Here is a 20,064-nt window from a genome sequence, read left to right on the forward strand (position 1 = left end):
TGCAGGGTGTGACCCTCTGTGAGACAGACAGACGGGGGTGCCCGGGGGAGGGCATGGGGTCTGCCGCGGGGGCCCTCCCTGGGGCTGGGGGCTCCACGTACAGGGACGGAATACATGGTCTTCAGGTTGCTTCGGAACTTCTCGGTGGCTTCGATGAATAAGCTCTCGATGGGAGTCTTCTGGGAACGCAGGTCATTTATCTGGAGAGGAAGGGAGAGATGTGCTGACCCCTCGTTACCTCAGGCCGGGCATCTGGGCGGCCATAGCTCTGCCTTGTCCCAAGTCCTGCCCTGGCTCCCCTGGGCTTGCAGGGAAACATCCCGGCCCTCTTGGCAGCCCTGATGTCTCGGGGATCACTCACTGTGGGGGCTGAGCAGCACCCCTGGCCTCCCCCACCAGATGCCGGTAGCTCGTGGGGACCAAAAACATCTGCTGATATTGCCATGTGTCCCCTGGGGGCAGACTCACCCCTGGTTGAGAAACACTGGTTTAACTGGGGCCCTTCCTGCCGCCCCACCCTGGCGCTCAATGCCCAGCTGTGCTCCAGGACGGGGGCTGCCTCCACCCCTTAACTGTCCCTGTCAGCCCGCTGTCTCCCTCTGAAGCTCTCAAACACCACACTGTTTGCTGTGGGATTGCCTGCAGCTGCGGCCATGAATACCCTGAGTGCAGGCTGTGATTTCTTCACCTCTGTCTCACACGCTAAGTGCTCAATCACTGCCTGGAACTGCATGCATTTTGTAAAAGTGGGTTCTAAATAAAATAATTTGTTCGCGGTCAGCTGCAGCTGAGCGGCAGGACAAGGAAAGGTTGCAGGACCTAGGAGCAGCCTGACAGGACTCGGGTGTGTCAGGTGCCTTGCCTGGAAGATTATTCTGGATGCTAGTGCTTCCCTTTTCTCACATGTGTGAGAAAGTGGGCCACCGCCCCCAAGGGGCGCTCTGAGACAGCAAACCAAGTGTCTTTAAACAGCGGATCTCAAACTTCCTGGGCAGGAACTGCAGGACAGAATGCCTCTGCTGGGCGCCCAACCCATGTGTGCACATGCACGTGTGCTCTAGATGATTCCGGCAGGGGCGGGGGTCCCAGAATCAGGTGATTCAGGTATGACTCGCTTCCACACGTTCTGTGCAGCCCCCCCATAATAAGACACACATTTTGTAGCAAAATGTAAGCATCCCCACCGAGCAGGATGAATGTAGGCTACAAGCGATCTCTCGGGAACCCCTGCCAGGTTTTACAGAAAAGCAGCTGATGCCAAACTTAGGAACAAGCGTGTGGTTTCCAGAACTTTCTGTGTGTTGGAACCGTGGACCTGGACTTTCCATTCCCGCCTGATAAAGGCTTTGGTTTGACGGTTTGCAAAACTGCCAGGTGGTGACGGCCCTCTGGGGAGGCCCGGGGCCCCGGCTGGCCCACCTTGTTGAGCAGGAACTCATCCAGGTACTTGAGCTCGTTGGCGTTGGTGATCTTGCGGAACACCGACTCTCGCCACTTTTCCGACACCGTGATTTTGCCAATCTTGAGGTTTCGGTTCTTCTTCCCTTTGCCTCCTGGCTCCTTGGCGTGCTTCTCGCCAGTGGCGTGGCGGTGCTGGTGGCTGGAGGGGGCTACGGAGGGGGGCGGGAGGCAGGAGAGGCTGGTAAGGGCAGTGGGTTCCTGGGGAGGACTGAGGTTGGCCTCTGGGGCATGGTCACAAGGGCAGAGAACCAAGGCCCTGTGCTGTCACACACTGAGGTCCACGGCCAGAGAGCGCCTCCGGGGATGGGGACCAGTCCCGAAGCCCCGCAACCAGGGCTTGGCCCACAGCTGACTCAAGGCCCCATCTAGGGACGGTCCTCAGGGGCCCCAGTGGCTCTGCTGTCCGTCCCTGAGGCTGCGGGAGACCAACCTTCTAGATTCTTCTTCATGGCGGCGGCTTCCAGTACGACTTGCCCGGGTACTGTGTTCTCTGTCTCCTCTGTGCCCTCCAGGTTGTATTTCTTATCCTTGTTCTTATGCAGGAAAAGTCTCTTAAACGTGGATCTGTAGGACAAAGTAAGGGATTCCGCTTAAGCCTCAGGAAATGAAGGCAGATGTGAGGCCAAAGCAAGGGTCCACTTACTGTAATGAGAAATAGCCCTTTTCTTGGTTATCATTGGAAGGGAATGCCACTAAAAATACGGTTGATCTGTGTGAACTGACAGGGGAGTCAGGCAAAAGAGTGAGATGCTGAGCTGTCACAGCGTGACCCCATTTTCATATTAAAAAAAAATTACCCCCGTCCCCTCCCCCAAGATTATTTTATAGGCACAAGGTTAGGGGAAAAAAACCTCAAAGAATAAATACCAAATCATGTACTATGGATACTGGGTACGTGATGGGGTGAATGGTGGCTCCACCCAAAAGATATGTCCATGTGCTAACCCTCGGGGCCTATAAGCATGATCTTATCTGGGAAAATGGTCTTTGCAGATGTGACTAAATGCTATGGACTGAATATTTGTGTCCCCCCATATCTGTATGCTGAAGCCTAACTCTCAGTGTGATGGTATCGGGAGGTGGGGCCTTTGGGAGCTGATTAGGTCACGAGGGTGGAGCCATCATGAATGGGATTAATGCCCTTATAAGAGACACCAGAGAGCTCCCTCACCACTTCCGCCATGTGAGGACACAGCAAGAAGTTATGTGTCTATGAACCAGATACCAAATCTGCTGGCACCTTGATCTTGGACTTCCAGCCTCCAGGTCAGTCTGTGGTGCTTTGTTACAGCAGCCCGAATGGACTAAGACGCTAAATGAAGGATCTCAAGATTCTGAGTCATCCTGGATTACCCAGATGCGCTCTAAAGCCAATGACAAGTGTCTTTATAAGAGACAGAAAAAGAGAAGACACAGGGGAGAGACGAATGTCATGTGAAGACAGAGGCTGAGACTGGAGGGTGGGGGGTGATGCAGCCACAAGCCAAGGAATGCCTGGAGCCCCCAGAAGCTGGAAGAGGCAAGGAAGGATCCTCCCCTAGGGCCTTTGGAGGGAGACACGGCCCTGCCCACACCTTGATTTCACACTTCTGGCCTCCAGAATCACGAGAGGGTAAACTCTTATTGTTTGAAGACACCCTGTTTGTGGTACTTTGTTTTGGTGGTGGGGTCTCCTGAAAGCAGGGGGCTCTCTCCTCCCACTGCAGCCCATTCCTCACTGTCCTCAGGCTCCCGTCCTGAGTTTGGGTCAAAGCTCCCCTGTCCCAGGGCCCAACCCCTCTGCTCTGTGAACCGCCTGGAGCACTGTGGCAGAGGCTTTCTGGGGACAGAGCCTTGGCCCAGTTTTTGCTATCTAAGGACCGAGGAGGGGCTCCCGGATGTGGGGACGGAGGAGCTGGGAGCTGGTTCTCATTCCATAAACAGTCAAATGGACACTGTCTGTCTGTGGCCTCAGAGGAGGTGACCCACACTGGCTCTAGGTTTCAATGGGAATCATTTCACCCCAATGTGGCCACAACCCGAGCTCCCGCATGGGTTTCTCCTCACGGAACTGCTAAGCGAACGTCTCCCCAAAAGAGCTTCATATAAGTGCAATCGGCTTATGGGAATTTCCTGGTGGTTCAGTGGTTAGGACTCTGCGCTTTCACTGCCAGGGCCCAGGTTCAATCCTGGTCAGGGAACTAAGATCCTTCAAGCCGTGCGGCCAAAAAAAAAAAAAAAAAAGTACAAAAAGTGTGATCAGCTTAGGAGATCAGACTGCTCTGGGACTGGAGGACCCGGACACCCTGGGTGTCCTCTGGTGGCCTGAGCCCACCCCCAAAACCCCACACTTACTTAGAATCGACGGAGCCTGGGGACAGCCCAGCATCTGTCCCCAAGGATGCGTCACCCGACTTCTTCTTCTGGATGGCCAGCTTCTTCGTGCTGGGCTCCCCGTCTGTGGTTTCTGCAGAAGGCTGTAGGGGAGGGGGGCTGGGTAAGCAAAGGCAGGCGGCCTCTCCGGAGGGAAGGTGTGGGTCCCGGTGCTGCCATGCATTCTATCCACCGTTCCCTTCCGGTGGCGCTTGGACCCTCAGTGGTGAGAGCTGCCACCTAAAGCTTTACCTGAGTCTTGGTCTGGGACGGGGACGAGAGGAGCTTGGAGACGTCGCTCGTGGATAAGGAAATGCGCCTCTCCCTGCGAGATCACAGAAATGTGGCTTTTACTGACAAGGGTGAGTAGGAGACATTTGGGGTTGTCATGACAAAGAGGGAGGGGGTAGTGCTACTGGCATCTGGTGGGCGAAAACCAGGGATGCTGCTCTGCCCCCCACGGTGCCCAGGACGGCCCCCACCACAGAGATCGAGACGGCCCCAGGGGTCCACTGTGCCAAGGCCAAGACAGCCTGTCCTAGCAAAAGGCCGGCATCTTCCTCCATCTCTTTATTCCTTTGGACAGGCAGCCCTCTGGGACAATGGGCTGGTGATTCGGAGTCACCAGTATTTAGCCAACTGGGGTCCAAGTGTGTCGAGAGGTACTTTCAGCCTCTGGGTGCGTGTAATCACTCCCACTGTTGATGAGGAAACGGAGGTCCAGGCAGGCTGGGGAGGGGGGTGGACCTCAACCCAAGGGGCCACCTTCCAGAAGGCTGGAGGCTTTCTGTGTGAACTGGGCCCATTTGGACAGGGGCTTCAGGGTCCCCGGAAGGTGCCTTGTCTTCCCCGAGCCTTTCCCCGCCCCCTGGGCCCTTCTTCCTTGGGGCTCCCACCCACCTGGTGTCAGCTCTCAGGCACAGAGCCTCACGCGTTTCTGGGACGCATGGTGCTGCCCCGGTCCTGCTCCAGGCTTTGGCTATGTATCCCCCGACCCTGCCCGCCCACCCCAGCCCTTGGAGAAAGGAGGGTACAGGGCTTACCCTGTGGGTGTGAGGGCAACCCCCTCGGCCCGGTGCCGCTCGCTGAGGTCCAGGGACTGGCTCAGCATGGTGCTGGGGCCAGCGGTCATCAGCTTCTTGCCCCGCCACAGCTCCACGGCGCTGGCCAGCCGCTCGGCGTCTGGGTCCCTGTACCGCTGAATCTGGGTGGAGCCTCCCGGGCTCTCGGGCCTGTCCTGGGCCCTCGGGCCAACCCCTGGCTTGCTCTTGTCCTTGGGAGTCTCCGGGGTGGCACCGGGGGCTGGCACGCCGACCCTGCTGTCCAGGGCCAGGCTGGTGGGTCGTTCCACGTGGCTGGGCCTGGGGCTCCCGCCCTGGGCTTCAGCTGAGACCGGGCTGCCCGGCGCGGGCTGAGGGGGCTCCTCGGGCTGCTTTTCAGGAGGAGCCATCCCTGTGTCCGTCCTTGCATCCCGAGGGCTTTCATCTTCTCTGTCCTCCTTTCTGTCTTCTGGGAGGTTCTCTTCTGGCTCTGGGACGGCCCTTCTGGAAGGTTCTCTGAGGGCGTGCTCTTCCTTACAGGACTGGATGTGCTTGTTCTGGAGCTTCACGTGCTCCAGCCCCCTTTGCCGGCGCGACTCGCGCTTCTCCCGGCTGCTGGGCACTTTCTCATGACTTTCGGCTGCGTTTTTCTGGGCTGGGGGCGCCTTCTCCGGTTGGGAGCTCTCCACGGGGGATCTGTCACTGGGCCACACCTCGGGCTCCAGCTCCAAATGCTCGCCGTCCTTGGATGGTTCTGGGCCCTGCGAGGGTTGCTGCCCAGCTGCCCAGCCCGGCCTGGCCTCTGTGGTTTCCTCTTTGGCGGCTCGCTGGGCTTCCCTCTCCTTCTCTGCCGCCTTCTGCGTCTCTGCCACCATCTGGCTGAAGCTGGTGGGGGGAAAGTGAAGGGGGTGGTTTCAGGAACAAATCCACCCAGGGCGTTGGGGACCCCTTTTCTACCTGCAGGTGCAGGGGTGGGGGGCCAGGTGGCATGTGGCGAGACCCTGGCCCTCAGAGATGCTTCTGGAAAGGCAGAGCCTCCTCAGCCAGGGAAGGGGGAGACACGGAGTGGCCTCTTGTTGTCATAGCCACGTCTGCCTGGCTGGTTCAGGGGGACCTTTATTAGGTCTGTTGTGGGAGGGATCTGAATTCCTTTGGGGTCCCTGGCCTGGTGGATTCCCAGGCTTCGTGTGTGAGCGGGGGTGAGGGGAGCCCCCGATGGCTGGTCCTGGTGGCCTGAACCCTCCAGCTCTGAATCCAGGTGCTCTGCCAACATGCCTGGGGTGGGCAGGTGCAGTGGTGGTGCGGGGGTCCCTGGCAGAGACTGAGTACCGCCAATGGTGACCTGGGGTTTTGCCAGTAGGTGCCACCTACCAGCCCTGGAGCGTCTCTCTAGGGTCCTGTGTGCCCAGACGGCTAGATGCCTGCCAGCCCCTCCTCAGCCTCCCTGTGTCCAGACAGCTCCACTGGCCAGACGGTGTCTCAGGCAACACTTGGGTGAGTGGAATGTTCTGGGGGGGGGGGGCCGGGGGCTTGGTCCCATTCTGCTCACCTCCTGCGCTGCAGGTGCCCCCGGCAGAGGCTCTGCAGGCGGATGATGCTCTGTCTCTGGAGTTGGTAGGCTGCCCGCTGCCGGTAGCCCCTCCACGCGGCCTGGAGGTACACTGCTGCCTGCGTCCTCTCCAGTGCCCGGCGGACGCGGTAGGACCGCCAGCAAGCCTGAGAGTGGAGGGGGCATTCAGGGGCTGGGAGGGCGAGACCCTGGCCACCCCCGCCCCCGGCCCCATGGGCCCCCTCAGGACCTGGATGGTGACGGCCGCCCGCCTCATCTGTAGGAAGTGCCTGCGCTCCAGCACCATCCGGAACCAGCTCTGCAGGAGCAGGATCTTCCGCACGACCTCCCGGTGCAGTGTCTCCTGCAGGGCCTGCCGCTCCGTCTCCTTCAGGAAAACCTAGCAGGGAGTGGGCACAGGAGGGGTCAACATGGCCTCCAGAACCCCTGTACCCGGCAGCTCTGCTCAGCCCACCCCGGGAGTGCGTGAGACCAAGCTGGTGTGCTCACTGACCTGACCAAGGGGAGTTTTTAAAAAAAAAAAAATATTGAGATAGAATTCCCAGAACATAAAATTAACCATTTAAAGTGAACAGTTCATTGGCATTTAGTACATTCACAGTATTGTGCAGCCATCACCTCTATCTAGCTCTGAAACATTTCCATCACCCCAAAGGGAAACTCCGTGCCCATTAGCAGTCATTTCCTAATCCCCCTCCCCTAGCCCCTGGCAACCACTAATCTGCTTTCTGTCTCTATGGATTTACATGTTCTGGACATTTCATATTAATGAGATCACACAATCTGTGGCCTTTTGTGTCTGACTTCTTTCACTCAGCATGATGTTTTCAAGGTTCATCCACGTAAGCGTGTATCAGGGCTAAGTAATACTCCACTAAGGGAATGGCCCATGTTTTGTTTCTCTATCATCTGTTGATGGATACATGAATTATTTCTACCTTTTGGCAAGTGACTAGTGCCGCTATGAACATACATGTACAAGGATTTGTTTGCACATCTATTTTCAGTTCTTTTGGGTTGATACCTAGGAGCGGAATTGCCGGGCCACATGGTAACTCTATATGATTAACTCGTTGGGGCGCTGTGAGGGGACTTGTCACATCTGGTAGAGCCCTGTTGGGGAGCTGCCAGACATTACAAAGGTTACTGACTGGTTCCTGAACATCCTGTTCTATGGTGTGATGGTCTGATGCCTGAGCCCCACACCTTAGGTCTGCCCCTCTGCCTTCCAGGAAGAAATAACGTGCTGGGCCCCAAAAAACGCACTTCCTCAGCAGAGCCCCTTATTTTTCAGTGAGTGGCTTGGGCCGTGGGAGGACCCTGTGTGTGGCAGAAGGTGGGGTACAGTTTGCAGCCACCCTGAGGGGTGCAAACACTGACCTTGGTCTTGCCGATCTGGTAGCTCCTCTTGTCTATGTCCATCTTCTCCAGCAGGGCAGAGATAACCTCCCTGCAGGGCTGGGCATTCTTGGGCAACAGTACCTGGAACTGCTCCGTGAAATCCTGGGTGGTTTTGGCCGAGAAAGGAGAATCTGCGTGAGTGTTTCTGCCACCCGACAAGAAGAGGGGGCTCCAGCAATTCCCTGGTCAAGCCGAGTTTCCGAAGGCAAAACTTGGTTTGATGTGAACAGTACTGACAAAGCTAAAATCTTGGACTTTCTGAAACAGTCTAAAGCTTAAGAAAGACTGTCGCAGACATAGAGCACCGATCTTTCAGTCAGTCGGCCAGTGACCATTGAGGACCTGCTGGGTGCTGGCGTTGTTGGGGGGCAGCCAGGAGATGGAGCTGCTCTTGGGGGGCCCACAGTCTGGCTCATTATAAGGCTGAATCGTAGCTGGAGGCATGTCCCCCCACTGCCCCAGTTTTTCTGGCCGCATTGCACGGCATGCGGGATCTTAGTTCCCCAACCAGGGATAGAACCCGTGCCCTCTGCAGTGGAAGCATGGCATCCTAACCACTGCACCACCAGGGAAGTCCCAAGGTATGCCCTTTTTAAGTAAACAATTACGCCAAATTTTTAAGAGCCAAGCCATTAATGAGACACACCAGCCTTTTCTCCCTTTTCGGTAATTTGCCTTTCCTATTTATGCAGGCTCAGAAAGACGATATTCCCATTCTGTGGATGAAAAAGGGAGGCATGCCACAATGAAGCCATGTCCCTGAGGCCATACGGGTAAAGCCTGAATGGGGACCAGGTGCTGCCACCTCTGGTTTCAGGCCCAGGGCTCACTCGAGCGCCACACAGCTGCTGCCAGCTCCCAGCATGAGCCAGGGGTTCTCAACCTGGGCCATGTTGACCCCTGGGGACATTCAGTGATACATGGAGACATCTTGGGTTGTCAGAACTCAGGGGAATAGTGTTCCTAGCATCTTGCGGGTGGAGGCCAGGGATGCTGCTCAACACCCAGTGGTGCACAGGGCGGTCCTCACCACAGAGAATGACCCAGCCCCAAGTGTCAATGGTGACGTGGTTGAGAAACTGCTGTAATTTGGTCTTCACCAATTTGAGGTTACTGGTGATCTTCTGTGTTTCTAGAAAGCCCAGGGAGTCATCTCTGAAGTCATCACCTCCTTGGGCCTCAGTTTCCATTTTGGGAAAATAGGAACCAGGGCCCCCTTGCGGCTGGTTGACAGAATAAAAGAGCTGGGTATAAAAGTGTGTATTACAGAAGATGCTCAATAAAGGGCCGAGCTGCACAGGGATCTGCTTGTGCAGTTCCCTCTTCCCCACTTGGTTTAACACACCTCTTGTGAGGAACTATGTCCCCCACCGTGAGAAAGAATGATCTGGTACAAATGCCAACAGTGCCAGCCAGCATGGAGAAACCCTAATGGAAAGTAACCTGCCAGGCTCATGCTCCATAGAAGCGCTCTTTCTGGAGGTGGTTAGTGTCCCAGGCAGCCACGCATGTGCAGGAGAGCATCCTACCTGGAACGTGTACTTGGCGCTGTAGCCCGACCTCCGGATCCGCACGGTCTCCAGCATGCCTGTGTAGCGCAGCTGCTGCAGCACCAGCTCATCATCGAAACACAGCTCTTTCTGAAACAGGATCGAGCAATCAGGGCAGATGCCTGCAGGTGGCTGGGGACGGGATCCCTGGGAAGAGGTGTCTAGTCCCATGTGACTGCTGTCCCTCAGGACTCCAGATACGGATGCAGTCAGGGCACGCCCGTGGGCTGGGGCTGATCTGGGAATGTCCCCAACCTGGCAGCTGCGGGCACCTGGAGGATCTGTTTTTTTTTTCCTTGCTCCAGACTTTTTTTTTGGAATAAAGACATGGGGACACTCAGCAGTGATGCCTAAGGCATTCATCTCTTCTAGAAAACTTGGCCATCTGATCTGCTCTATTCCCTGCTGTCCGGGAGACAGATGCCACTTCTCACTGCCTCACTCAAGATAATTTGCTGCAAAGAGTTATTTCCTAAAGGCCCCTTCCCAAACCTGTTAAACTCATACCCTGTGCCACGTATCAGGGTGAGTAGTGGGGATTTGGCAGACAGAACACACTGCTGGGCCCCCCGTGGGAGGTGTCACAGGAGAGGGGACCCTGGGCTGAGTCCTGAGGGCCGAGTAGAGGACGGGCAGGGGAGGCGGGCAGGGAGCAGCTGGGTGAAGGCCCGAAGGAGGAAGGGGAAGCCGAGGGGTGGACAGGGATGCAGGGAGACGCTTGCTGCTGGAGGGGTGGGGGTGAGGGGGAGGAGGGGCTGAAATGAGGCTGGATCAGTGAGCTTCCAGCCCAGAGCTCAGAGGCCTGGACTCCATGCTGGTGGGGGTTATTTTAAGTGGTTGGAGGGGGAGGGAATGGCATGAGGGGAGGGATGTCATGATTGGGTTGGGGGGGCTTCTGGTATGTGGTGGGCTCTTGGAGACCAGGGATTCTACTCAGTACACTAAAAAGCATAGCATAGCGCCCCCTACAGCAAAGAATTATATGCAAGCATGGCCCATGTCCAAAGTAGGTGCTGATGGAGTGTTTCCCGAGTTGCCCAAAGCTGAGGCAAAATCCGAATGGGTGGAGAAGACAGGCCTGATTCTGCTGCTGGTGGAAGGTGGGGAAGGGGGACAGAAATCTCTGAGACGCCACTGAGGGACCAGGAATGGGAAGGGAGGGGAGACAGGGTGAGTCCAGGTCCTCGCCTGGGGACGGAAAGCTGTGGCACCTGGCAGGGCCAAGCTGGGCTCTGGACGTTAGCAGAGCGTCCCAGGAGCAGGGGAGAGGCAGGGAAACAGGAAGAGTGGAGACAGAGAGCGTGGGTGAACGGAGTGGCCAGGAGGCACTTGCTCGGAGATCGGTTTGTGCCTGGGAGGGAGCCCAGGTCCCAAATGGCCTCCAGCAAAGTCCCTGAGGGGATGGAGTGGCCAGTGGACCTCTGGGGAGAAGGAAGCCTGGCTGCAAGGGCTGAGCCCGCCACTGTTGGCCCCCACTGGTGCTCTTTCCAGAAAGTTCAGGATGAGTAGCAGGCTCTGTGCTCCTGCTGCCTGACTTCAGCCTCTCCCTTCCAGCACATTCTCTGCACTGATTGCCTTTGGGATATATCTGAAGAGCACCCCCGAGCTGTACCTCTTTGAACAAACTTTCTCTGGGGCCCCGCCATGTTCCAGAGGATGTCTCTATTCTTGGCTGGTCACCAGGTTGCCCTTGCTGCCTCCTGCTGACCCCCCTCTACCCCCAGCCAGCTACAGCACACGTTTACAGTTCCCAAAACCTGTGTGGACACTTGCTTCCTTGAGGACTCTGCTGAGCAACCCTCCCGCTTCCCAGCACCACCCCCCCCAACAGGAACACCCCGTGGCGAGCCACCAGACCTCGGCTTGGCTTTCACCTCCCCCGAGATGTGGGAGCCCCTCACCTTCTCGGCGTTGGAGCGGATGCAGCGGATGAAGAAGGGCTCTGCCTTCCCCAGCGCCTCCAGGAGCTTATTAAGGGACGTCTGGGGAGAGAGGGGGAAGGTGCTGAGCTGGGACCCCCAGGGGTACACTCCTCGGTGGGAGGAGAGCCAGGTCACCTGCCTGTATCGGCGGGGGGGCATCTGTGCTGATGTGGGACATGGGAGGTTGCAGCGGGACATTCTGACCAGAGGCTGTGCTACCCCGGGGAGCCCCCAAAGGAGCTGAGGGGTGCCCATGGCTGAGAGCCACCATCTTCCCAGGGCCATCCAGCTCCTGTTTCTGTGTCAGGTGAAAAGTGGGGGGAAGGTGGCGGAACCAGATAGACTCTTTCTAGGGATTTAAAACACGGGTCAGCCTCAGAAGGGACCATGGATGCAGTGGTTTTAGTCTCTGGCCTGCTGTTTCCAAAAAGGATTTGTGGGAGTTCCTACATGAGGTAATTACAAAAAAAAAAAAAAAAAAGGGCCAGCGGCCATTGGACCCCACTGAAAAAAAGAAGGAAAGTGTCCCTGAGCTTCCTGGCAACCAGGTAAAAAAAGGGAAACATGACCTAAGGACACAGTTCGGTGGTCACATCAACTCACATGCTGATTCATGACTCTTTTAACTTGGTGGTTCTCAACCAGGGGTGATTCTGTTACCCCAGGGGAATTTGGCAAGATCCGGAGACTTTTTGGTTGTCATGACTGGACGACGCTACTGGTATCTGGTGGGTGGAGGCCAGTGATGCTGCTCAGCACCCCACAACTCATAGGACGGCCCCCACCACAGAGAATGACCCAACCCCAAATGTCAAGCTGTGACGAGGTCAGGAGCCCCCGGGATAACAGTAAGCTGCCTGTGTTGGGTTTGTTTTGACCCAGCCACGTGAGTGTCAGGCTGAGTTCAGCACCGCCTCCTGCCCCCTTGGGCCACTTACCTGGAACTGGGCGCTGATGCTGGGCGGCTTCTTCTTCTTGTGCAGGTGCAGCAGGGACTTGGTGGTGCGGTCGTGCAGGGTCATACTGATGATGAGCTTCAGGGATTTGGAGTCCAGCAGGTTCTAGGATAGAAACACAGGGTCCGGCCTGCCCTCCCAAAGCCCCAGCGGGCACTGGGAGAGGCCTCTCGGACGTCCCCGGAGCCACAACAATGCCCCTCCCGGGTAGCAGCTCTGAGGCTCAGTCTTGGGGCTGTGTTGTCAGAGACAGGGTGGGGGCAGGTGGGCCTGGTGGGGGTGACAGGGGGACTGAGCCTGGGCTGTGTCCTGTGGATGGCGCTGTCTCCGGGCGGGCTGATTACAGCCTCTTGTGGCCCGAGTGCCCAAAAGCCAAGAGCTACGGAGTGCTGGCTTCCTTCCTCGCAGCTCAAGGGATGCCAAGCACCCCGTGTTTCCACGTGCGATCATCCGGCCAGCCCTCCCTCATGGGCCAACCCTTACTGTCGCTGACGAGGGGGACTAGTGCTGTCCCACCTGTTGGCCAGACTGAGGGGTTGCTTTTACTCTCCGTCTGCACGCTGTACGTAGAGACTAGACAGAGCGTCTGGGTGCACTTGACCCAAGGCCGGCTGCTGGGGTCTTGGCTGCCAGCGGTGCACAGCTGCCCCCTTCCTGACAGGACCACCCTGGCTGAAGGGCCTCCTCTCCCTGGACGCCCACGAGGCGCTGCAGCCATCCCGCCCTCCGGAGGTGGCTTGCAGCTAAAGAGCCCTGATGTGGGGATATGACAGAAGGGTCCCATCGCTTCTTGGCGAGCTAAGCTCTGTGGTAAACACTCCTGGGCTCCCCGGGGGATCAGGCTGAGCCCACCTCCTGGCTCAGTCCGGACCCTGCCCAGACTGCTTCCCCCTCCCTCCCCCACCTCGGGTTTCTCCTGGGAGCTCCCCCTTATACACCACTTGTGCAAAGATCCCCATCACAGGCCCTGCCTCTAGGAAACCCAAACAAAGACACCTCTGTATCATTTCCACAGGAGACACTGTTTTCTAGAGGGGAAGGGGGAGATGATAGGAAAGGGAAGGAGTCAAAGAAGCTTGAGAAGTTAAAAGCCACCTCCCGCCCCCCCGCCCCAGTTTTCCAGAAAAACTTGAGCCAGGCGCTCGCAAGGCCGTGTCAGACGGTGTCGCATGTGTTTACCTTTGGAATGATCTGCTTTTGTTTGATACCTTTACTTTTCCTGTCAAAATATTAAAAATGGTTTTGTGAACAGAAGGAACACAATGTCTGGATCTGGGTTAGTTCAGCAAGCCACACCTTGCGGGTTAGATGGAGTCAGAACAGAGAGAGGAAGAGAGTCCAGAGGCACAAGTGCAACGAGGCCGCCGCCTCGCCGGGGACCTGGTGGGCTGCCCTGCACACGTGTGGGGGGCTGTCACTCCTGTGACTGTGCACACCGGCCTCACTGGGCCAGCGGCTGCCCCTGGGGTGGCAGGAGCACTTGGTCTGGGGGCCACTTGGACGTCTGGGAGAAGGGGCGGCTGGTCATCTACAGGGCAGAGCACAGGGCTGGCTATGGGGGAGCTGGGATCTCGCAGAACGATGGTGGGATGCCCCAAATGGGGCTTCGGGGGATCCCGCGAGGCTCTGACACCTACCAGGTGTCCCGGCTCTATTTGCTACACGTTGGCAAACATCAAGCCGGTCCACAGAGGCCCTTCCAGACCCCCACCCCGGCAGCAGGGCAGGGGTCTGTCTCGCAAAGAACTGAGATGGGGCCTGGGTAGCGGAGCCTTTGGATTCGAACTGGCACAAGGTTAAAAATGAAAGCTGATCTTTTGGCCAAGGGAGGGGGGGGGATGAACCCCACACTCTTAGACACTTTATGGAATCTTGCAGAGAGGAAGATTTTTAAAAAAATTGCAGCTTGGCCTGTTTTTAAGACCCGCTGAGGAAATAAATGGTTCCCCACAGATTTGCAAGATGCTCGGCTGTGAGGTTCTGTGTGTGTCAGGTTTCATGTTAATCCCGGTGGGGTGGAATAAGGCATAATAAAAATGACTTTGCAAACAGGCTCCATGGCAGGCACAAGCTTTGCTCTCTGCTGGCCTGAGCCCCGAGCGGTTGCTTGTGCCCATCGGTTGAGGCTGCTGCCCACCTGGTATGTGGGTATGAAAGTCATCACCCCTGCTTTGCAGACAGAGCCCAAATGCTCAGAGCACTCAGGTCATGCAGTGAGTTAGTGGGAGGTCCAAACCTAGTCTGTGTGGCTTCTGGCCCTTTTTATCACATCACGCCCACAAAACAGGGTCACGGGATGCGCGGAGGCCCGCAAAATCGCACACCCTGCTTCTGACAGCTTCTTTATAAGCTCACAGTGGCAAAGGCGGGGGTGGGGCGAGGGGAAGCAAGCCTTGCTCTGCACATTTGGGGGCAGAAAATCAGATGCTTCGTGGGGGAGCATTCCTGTGAAGCTGTGCTGGGCACTGGGGAGCTGGCAAGGATTTGGGTCACAGCGCAGACACTGGGGAGGGAGTATTACGGGGACCACTTAGCGACGGCCGGTGTGAGAACAGAACCACAAGACAGCGCAGCGTTTAGAGCGGCTGATTCAGTGTTACAGGAAGCCCACGTGGGCCGGGCCGGGGGTCTGGAGCGGGGAGGCGGTCGTTGCACTTGTGGGGGAGCGGGGGGTGCCCACAGCCTCAGGGGGGACTCACAGGATGAAGGTGCGGGGTTTCTGGAGCCGACTGAGGGACTGGAGAAGCCTACGGGGGTCGTCACCCTGCCAGGGCAATCCTTTGATGGTCTTGATGATTTGGTCATGCAAATCGCTGGGTGGGGGGGAGGGGTGCAGTGATAGAGAGAAGACCAAGTTAGAGCAGCGGGCCCGCCACCTCGGGGTCCCTGGCACGGTCGGGACCGTCCCCAGGCCACTGGAGCCAAAACATGCAGCTGGGGGAAGCCTGAACACTGCTGCCACTCCCTCCTGCACCAAGAAGAGGGGTTCAGCCCTCCTGGGAGGCAGGGGGCTGGGGCCACTTCCGGCTGAACAGAGTTTGCAACATGGCATCTCGGATCGCTGGAAAAGGCCTCACGTTTAAGAGCCTCTTGGAGTCTGTAAAAAGTATCAAGGGGCTACTGAAAACAGAAGACCGGGGAGGTCTCTGTGGGAAGCAGCAGATTAGTTTCTCTTGATGGTTCTGTGGGCTGCCTCCTTGTGGGCTTCAAGAAATGCCTTGGGAAGAACAAATTGGAATTCACACGCGGATTATCAACCGGGGGCGATGCCGCCCCCTGCCCCCCATCCCCCACGCTTGGCTGTCCTGACTGGGGGAGGGGGCGCTACTGGCATCTGGAGGGTGGAGGCCAGGGATGCCTCTCAATTCCTTGCAGTGCACAGGACGGCCCTACCACAGGGTGACCCGGCAGAGTGCCAAGGGTGAGAAGCACTAGCTGAAGATCCTTACCCCCCAAAATTCAACCTTATTAGCTTTCTTTTGTTCAGTCGCTGTGGGTTCAGGGCTGAGCATATGTTTTAGGTGTGAGGATGAGAATGGCTTAGAGACAAAAATTGAATGCTCTGAAAATGGACATTCGCCAAAAATGTCTAGATGACAAATGTTTTGGATAGAACGTCTAGAAATGAGGTAGGTAGTGATGGCTGTAGGATGAGCTGGGACTTTCTCTCTTTTGTAAAAATTCCTCGTTCCAGTTATTTTAAATACATGTTTAAGCTCTGAGCAGTTGGCCTGGGAAGACCCCGATCGGCAGCCCCTTGTCTGTGTTCCATGCACCATGCCCAGGGCCGGACTGGCCACACTTACCTCTGCTCCCTCACCCTCCAGGGAGGCACAGAGCAAAGACAACAGAGGGGTCATATTTCACCTCCACACCCTGAGCGGTCAGTGCAGCGGCCAGAGCTCCTGATGACAACGAGGCCCTTGGCTTCAGCCCACACCTCCCCGACATGGCCAAAGCTGGCGAGAGTGCCCCTCGGCTCGCCGATCCCCTCTCTTGCTCTGGATGCTGCGCTGAGCACCTCGGATGACGGCTCCTCTGGGCGTGCCTCCCTGGTCTTGGGTTCGAAGGCCCTTGCTTCTACTTACTTCTTGCTTTCATAGAAAGCAATGATGTCCTCAAAAGCGTTAATATCGAACTCCTCAGAGCCGTCAAATGAGAAATCTAGCATTGAGCAGCTGAAAGGGAGAATCTGTATAAACTAAATGCGCTCTTGGGGCAGGACTCGCAGCCCGGGGGCCAGGCCCTGGGGAGACCAAGTGGGTCAGGGGCCACTTTCAAATACTGGGAAGTGTTTTTTTTTTTTCTCTTGCCTCCTTTTGGGTGAAAAAGGTGATTTAAAAATGCACCTTTTTAAAAGCAGGAAAATGACACGCTGCTTTCAGACAAACGACATGGGGTCACTTACCTAGGTGCTAGCTCTACCTCCACACATATGCGTTTGTGAATCTCCTGAGGGAGTTTTTATTATAAAATGTTCAAAAATAAAATGACTTTTTCATGTTTCGAAATTTAGTGACTCGCTCCTGGGGAATTTGTTGAGTCTTGAGAAAGAGGTTGGGGACTCAGCTGCCCCAGGGCCTTTGCACATGCTGCCCCCACGGCTAGCACATCCTGCCTGCCTTGTCTGGCCCAAGTGGTCCCTTCTCAATGTAGCCTGTCTCTCTCAGGCTGCCAGAAGGGTCCCTCCCCTGGCTTTGTCATGGCCTCAGATGTCTGTCCAGTGTAGCCTTTTTTAATCCTGGAAGCACAAGCCCGCTCACTTTTACACTCAGTAGCAACTGGGGTACGTGGAGGACCCTTGGCCATTGCTAGGTGGCCACAAGACACCCTGTGTCACCTTATAGGCAACGGTGCATCTGTGTTTCTGAATGAGAGTGAAGTAACTTAGCCGATCGGCTTTCGGGACACCCCAGGCAGGCTAAGGGCGGACGTGCTCTTAAATCAAGCTTGTTGCTCTGTGAGACCAGCAGCCCTTTGGCCCCACCCGCCAACGGTCACAACCAGCCATGAAAAGATCCTTTGTAAACTGAGCCGCCCACATCCCCCCAACGCAGATGATGCACGAGGCCTGCCTCGCAGAAATGCGGCCACCAGATGCCATTACTTCTGGGTCTTTCTGGTTCAAGCGGCTGCTGTGTTCCTTATTCTGGTCAACCCCGACCTGGGTTCAGAGTGTCGGGTTTCTGGCGCCATTTTAAACAATGCCGCGGCCTACTGGCTTCACTTGGGATAAATCAAGGTCTCGCTCACCGGTACAGTTTTTCCGATGGGGTGCTGGCTCCTCTCTGCAGCTCTCCCAGGTGACCTCGGGCACGAGAGCTGCCCAGACCTGCTGGGGATACAGAGCAGATGAAGTTTGGGGGGTGGGGGTCACCTGCAGCTGAAGGGCTTTGTAACTTTTCCATGGAGGCTGTGATCCTGACTTGAGCCCGTTTAAAAAAAAAAAAAAAGGGCCTGACACTCAAATTTGGGCAGAACGGGAAACCGTGAAATGTTTCATTCCCCACAAAAGGCTTTAACCTTTTGGTCCTCCTTTAGTCGACACCCTTCCTAAAACGGCATGCCGTGGCTGGTATCTGGAGCCGAGTGACCCTGGGGGAGCCACTCAGCTCTTCTGGGCCTCAGGTTATCCTCACAGAAAAGTGGTGACACACCTTCCTGCCTTGTGCGGATGAGGAGGTTAAATTATACACCCCGCTACAGACTTTCCGTTTGGGACGATAGAAGACCTTGGGAGCTAATTTACAACAGCCAAGGCATGAGAGCAACCTAAATGTCCATCAACAGATGAATGGATAAAGAAGATGTGGTATATTTACACAATGGAATATTACTCAGCCATAAAAAAGAATGAAACAGGGGGCTTCCCTGGTGGCGCAGTGGTTGAGAATCTGCCTGCTAATGCAGGGGACACGGGTTAGAGCCCTGGTCTGGGAAGATCCCACGTGCCGCGGAGCAACTAGGCCCGTGAGCCACAACTACTGAGCCTGCGCGTCTGGAGCCTGTGCTCCGCAACAAGAGAGGCCACGATACTGAGAGGCCCGCGCACTGCGATGAAGAGTGGCCCCCACTTGCCTCAACTAGAGAAAGCCCTCGCACAGAAACGAAGATCTAACACAGCCAAAAATAAATATAAAAATAAATAAATAAATAAAAGATTACCAAAAAAAAAAAAAGAATGAAACAATGCCATTTGCAGAACATGGATGGACCTAGAAATTATCATACTAAATGAAGTGAGTCAGACAGAGAAAGACAAATTTTATACGCTATCACTTATATGTCGCATCTGAAAAATAGTACAAATGAACTTATTTACTAAACAGACTCATAGATATAGAAAACAAACCTATGGTTAACCAAAGGAAAAGGGTGGCGGGAGGGATAAATTAGGAGTTTGGGATTAGCAGATACAAACTATTATATATAAAATAAACAACAAAGTCCTACTGTATAGCAGTGGGAACTATATCCAATATCTTGCAATAAACTATAACGGAAAAGAAAAAAAAAAAAAAAGAGTTTGGGGAGCCAGACAGAAGTGCTGGTTGTACAACCTTGGGAATGTGCTAAAGGCACTGAAATTTCACACTTTGCAAAGGACTATGAGCGTCCTCTTCTCAACAGTGACCTGGGGACCCTCCTACCTGCAGCCTTTTCAGCCCTCTCGGCCCGCAGGCGCCCGGCCTCCCGGAGCACGGCCATGGCCTGGATGGCAGCCCGGAGCACCGCCCAGCGGAACACGGCCACGGGGTCCATGCCGATGAGCTCCCGCACGTAGGAGCTGTCGCTGCCCCGCAGGAGGGCCACTATGTCCGGCCGCATGTAGTCCATGTTCTTCTCCCGGAAGTCCTGGTTGGGGGGGGGTGGCAGGAGGGATGATGGAGGCGGGTGGTCCCTTGCCAGTGCCGGCTGAGGCCCTGGGGGCCAGCACGGGAAGGGCTAGTGGGCGGTGCATCTCAACAACAGAGAGGTGGTTCCTGCCCGTGGAGCCCTCGACAGTAGAGCCAGGGGTTTGACACTGGGTCCGAGAGCCTTGGAACCTCGCCCAGCAAAAGCAATAAAGAGGAGGGACGGAGCAAGTGCCAGAGGGAAGGGGCCTCCAGGGTACCCACGCGGTCCCCTTCCCGCCTCCCGGGCAGAGCGTGACTTGACTGATGATGGCAGCGGATGGCTGCGTACCTTGATCTGATATTTCACTTTCCCTGCGAAGTGCTGAATGATGAACGCCGGCTCCATGACGGGGGTGCCGAGGAAGTATCTGTTGTCCTCATGCTGCTGTTTGAACTTGGCCAGCAGGGTCTGGCTCGTGGCGTGGGGAAAGCTGGGAAGAGGATGTAAGACCTTTAACTGCAGGAACTGCGGCCGGTCACCCACTCTGTGTTGCAGGTCGCGGGCCCTCCATGGATGAGGTGGGCGGGTGCTCGGGCTGCTGCAGGCTGAGCACGGGGCCGAGGGCCGGGAACCTGACACCTGGCTTGAAGAGGCCGCGAGCAAAGTGATGCACTTGGGGCTGTGGAGCAAACTTGGAACAGGCAGAGCAGCCCAGGGCTCACGCGAACGTGCGGTCCAGGCAAGACTGGGACCTGGGCCTACCATGGGCAGCTCCTGGAATGATCTCAGGACGGGGTGACTTCTGGTCTCAGGTCCAACTGCACCTGGGTGCTGTGTCTTGGAGTGGGTCTTGCCCGTGCTCCTCTGTTAGAGGGAGGGGCCGGGAGACCGGGATGAAGCAGGGAAGGGGGCTGGGGGCAGAATAAGGGAGCTGTTGTACCTGGCTATTTTGGCCTCCCTGGAAGGAAATGCCAC

The 20,064-nt window shown here is 56.3% G+C and overlaps 1 protein-coding gene across 11 annotated transcripts in view; it reads right to left on the reverse strand.

Annotated features, from left to right (window-relative positions):
• The window catches only part of MYO9B (myosin IXB), an 88,140-nt gene that overhangs the window by 7,925 nt on the left and 60,151 nt on the right, over positions 1–20,064 (reverse strand). For 5 of the 11 annotated variants that reach the window (XM_061190273.1, XM_061190274.1, XM_061190271.1 and 2 more), the window contains exons 12-29: positions 19,438–19,579; positions 18,903–19,107; positions 17,506–17,587; positions 16,341–16,430; positions 14,952–15,065; positions 13,432–13,471; positions 12,235–12,357; positions 11,276–11,356; positions 9,354–9,464; positions 7,804–7,926; positions 6,653–6,802; positions 6,403–6,569; positions 4,857–5,738; positions 4,066–4,138; positions 3,796–3,917; positions 1,892–2,025; positions 1,420–1,610; positions 102–200 (exon numbers count right to left, since the gene is read on the reverse strand). In XM_061190273.1, coding sequence (XP_061046256.1) covers positions 102–200; positions 1,420–1,610; positions 1,892–2,025; positions 3,796–3,917; positions 4,066–4,138; positions 4,857–5,738; positions 6,403–6,569; positions 6,653–6,802; positions 7,804–7,926; positions 9,354–9,464; positions 11,276–11,356; positions 12,235–12,357; positions 13,432–13,471; positions 14,952–15,065; positions 16,341–16,430; positions 17,506–17,587; positions 18,903–19,107; positions 19,438–19,579 — 2,929 coding nt within the window. The remainder of the gene's footprint in view (positions 1–101; positions 201–1,419; positions 1,611–1,891; positions 2,026–3,795; positions 3,918–4,065; positions 4,139–4,856; positions 5,739–6,402; positions 6,570–6,652; positions 6,803–7,803; positions 7,927–9,353; positions 9,465–11,275; positions 11,357–12,234; positions 12,358–13,431; positions 13,472–14,951; positions 15,066–16,340; positions 16,431–17,505; positions 17,588–18,902; positions 19,108–19,437; positions 19,580–20,064) is intronic. The other 6 variants (XM_061190276.1, XM_061190281.1, XM_061190272.1 and 3 more) reach the window with 5 other exon arrangements.

Source organism: Eubalaena glacialis, chromosome 4 (assembly GCF_028564815.1).
Source record: "Eubalaena glacialis isolate mEubGla1 chromosome 4, mEubGla1.1.hap2.+ XY, whole genome shotgun sequence".
NCBI classification, from domain to species: Eukaryota; Metazoa; Chordata; class Mammalia; order Artiodactyla; family Balaenidae; genus Eubalaena; species Eubalaena glacialis.